Below are 3,195 nucleotides of genomic sequence, written 5' to 3' on the forward strand. Positions count from 1 at the left end.
TCAAACACCTCGTCAATCTCGGCGTACCTTCGGGCGGTCCGCTCACGCTTCTCCCCACTTAGAAGGTGACCTGCTTCCCTCTTCTGTCCATCACCAAAACGGGTTTCTCCTCACCTTTGACGTCTACTTTAGAGGTAGAGGGAGGTGGGCTCAGCCCACATGGTTTATCAGTCTAGGCCTAGGTTTGTGTCACCTCCAGTGTTTTTGGATGGAGAGACTCGTTTGGAATAAAATCTCCTCGGTCTTGGCTCCACCGCCGCCATGCCTTTGAGCGGTGAGCCAAGACAACTCGCGGGCTATCTTCCAACCCTCCATTAGGGCGGTCATTTGGTGTCTTCAGCAAGACGACAACATTGGTCAGGGTTTTTGTTTTTCGGCATGGGCCTACTTCAATTGTGACCGATCCAACCCTGTTCACAAGCGCTAGAGAGGATGTACAATGGTCAAGTCGGTTGTGGTCATTTTGGATAACACCACCGATGATGGTCAACTGTCGGATCCTTCACCACTCTGCCATCAGCTTCTCATCTGAGACGCTAGTCCTCGATCGTAGCCTCGATTACTTCCCGACCGCATGCAACAAAGTCAGGCTTGCTCCGACGGTGGAGCAGCAGCAACAACGTGTCATCGGCTCGTTCTGGCGTGAAAGATTATCGTCTCCACATGAGTATAGATATAATTTATTGCTTTTCCAAGGGTGTCGTGTAATGGATCAGGTGGCCTTTTTGACAAAGAAAAAGGACCCCGGTAAGTGCCACACGTGTGGCACGAGCACATGGCAACTCCGAACGTTTTTATAGCAAGTTTAGTTATGCGAGGATGTCAACTTTAGTTGTCAAAACATGACAATTTTTTTCCGGATGTCAAGTTTCAGCTTTTTTGGCTTTGTTTTTTTCTTTTCGACCGACATCTATAGTTGTGAAGAACGTCAGGGCCGGATTGCTTCGTGCCACCACGCATGTGGCACTCATCATTTGGGAAGAAAAAATATCTCTCTTATTTTTTGGTGGGAGGCGTGGATAGTAATACGAGAAATGAACGGGGATGCAGGTGTCAACTTGCCCATGCATCGTCATAACCACCCACGGTCTACTACCAGGTCGCACGATCGGGCAGCAACTGAACCAACCAACCAACCAACCGCTTGCCTCTTCCACCCCACGACTCTTCTCCTTCTCCATCTTTACTCACTCCGTCGTCGACTCTTTCGTCGCCGTCGCCTCCGCCTCATATATTACCCGCTGCGTGCCGTCTGCCCTCACATTCACACACACTCGCCCGCGGACAAGCCAACTCTTGCGCTCCCCCCTCCCACAGCAGGCCAGCACTGCGGCAGCGCCAAGAGCCAGCGTCCGTCCATGGCGCCTCTGCTCCTGCTCTTCCTCCTCGGCGGCCTCTGCGCCCTCTTCTCCCTCGCCTCCTCCTCCTCGCGCGGCGCCAAGAAGTGCTGCGACGCCGACGGCGAGAAGGCCAAGAGCCACAACCGCGGGGAGCAGGGAGAGAAGGCCAGCGGCAAGGTGGAGGAGAGGGCGGCGCCGGCGGACCGGGAGGCGGACCTGGGGATCGTGTTCTCCACGTTCGACCACGACGGCGACGGCTTCATCACGGCGGGCGAGCTGGAGGAGTCGCTGAAGCGGCTGGGCATCGCGGTCTCCGCCGCCGAGGCCGCCGCCATGGTGGCGCGCGTCGACGCCAACAGCGACGGCCTCATCGACATCCACGAGTTCCGCGAGCTCTACGACTCCATCCCCAAGAAGCGCAAGGCCTCGCTCCTGCCCCCCTCCGCCGGCGCCGAGGCCGGGGCTGAGGAGGAGGAGGAGGACGAGGAGGGGGAGGAGATGGACCTCAAGGAGGCGTTCGACGTGTTCGACGGCAACAAGGACGGCCTCATCTCCGCCGAGGAGCTGGGCACCGTGCTGGGCTCCCTCGGCCTGCGCGGCCGCCCCGCCGCCGCCGAGTGCCGCGACATGATACGCCTCGTCGACAGCGACGGCGACGGCATGGTCAACTTCGAGGAGTTCAAGCGCATGATGGCCGTCGTCAAGGCCTAGCCCCGCCCCCACCTCCACTCCACCCTCCTATTCTCCCCTCCCTTCCCCCAGAGATCAAAATTTTTGTTCTTGGATTCTGCGAATCCGAGCGACGTTGTTGGTGATCTGCTCTGCTCTTGGACTGGATCCGAAGATCAGGCGACGAAGAACCCACTAATAAACCAGTTTATTACGGGAGAGGGGGCTGGCCGGAAGCTAAATCAGCTTCCCGCTCCGGCCGTGTGTTCTCCCCTCCCCTGTTCTTGCTGATCAGCTTCGTTTCTCTTCTCCTCTCCTCTGCTGTGTTACTGACAAGTACTCTATCAAGTATGCATGTAAATATTATTTCTTGGTCGGCTGGTGAAAATGAAGATCTCAAATGCATAAGAATTAAGAATTGCTCTGTTCCCGTGCTTGTTTAATTATGTGCCATTTTTTTGGAGCCAAACTTTCAGAGCTTTAGCCATGGACACTTGTCCATGAAGAAAGCCAGAAAGAAAGTACCTGTCTTTGTGGACAAGGTAGGTATTTTGCCATCTTACGCTGTCAAAAGCAAATTTTACATCTGGAGACTGAGTTGTGTGTATAGACTTTTGTACCATTTGCTCTTGTCTTTGAACAAATCGATGTGCACATACGCAGTTGAGTGGGTCTTTAGGCGTGCCATTTTTACCCGGTCAGAGTCTTAGGGAAAGAAATAATTCACTAGCGCTAACCTGAGAGAAATCAAAGAACAACAAAATCCTGAGATGTAGGCCTGTACTTTGTTCTTACTCTGAAGAACGTCTTGACCGGAGAAAATCCCATCAAAATAGCCACCTGCGTGTGAAAACATCGGCCGTTTTTCTCCTCCTCATCGTACTCTGAGTGCAAACTCATCGTCACTAGTCTGCAAAACTGCCGTTGAAGCAAGCACTGGTATCCACAACGGTCTGAAGAACCAGTGTAAACTGACCGATCCTCTTCAGAAAGCTACGCCATGCCTTATCTCATTCTCATGTTAGCGAGACCCGTTAAAACTTCGGCCCAAAGTCAATGGTTAGTCCTAGCATTTTTAAAGCAGCACTGAAGATATTGTTTCCCAAATCTTTTCTCACGCTCAGGGATCACTGTCAGCGTTTATTAACTTGGATCTGGCTACAGGGAGGCCTGCAGCAGCAGCAGC

General features: G+C 53.5%; 1 protein-coding gene across 1 annotated transcript; it reads left to right on the forward strand.

The window, feature by feature from the left end:
* The first annotated feature begins 1,101 nt into the window (after positions 1 to 1,101).
* LOC123151885 (probable calcium-binding protein CML30) lies at positions 1,102 to 2,427 on the forward strand. Its single transcript, XM_044571522.1, has one exon. The coding sequence runs from the start codon at positions 1,359 to 1,361 to the stop codon at positions 2,049 to 2,051; it is 693 nt and encodes a 230-aa protein (XP_044427457.1). The 5' UTR covers positions 1,102 to 1,358; the 3' UTR covers positions 2,052 to 2,427.
* The last annotated feature ends 768 nt before the right edge of the window (positions 2,428 to 3,195 follow it).

Source organism: Triticum aestivum, chromosome 7A (assembly GCF_018294505.1).
Source record: "Triticum aestivum cultivar Chinese Spring chromosome 7A, IWGSC CS RefSeq v2.1, whole genome shotgun sequence".
Taxonomy (NCBI): domain Eukaryota; kingdom Viridiplantae; phylum Streptophyta; class Magnoliopsida; order Poales; family Poaceae; genus Triticum; species Triticum aestivum.

Bases quoted from the DNA above. Each gene is read 5' to 3' on its own strand.
- LOC123151885 (XM_044571522.1), top strand. From the start codon at position 1,359: ATGGCGCCTCTGCTCCTGCTCTTCCTCCTCGGCGGCCTCTGCGCCCTC.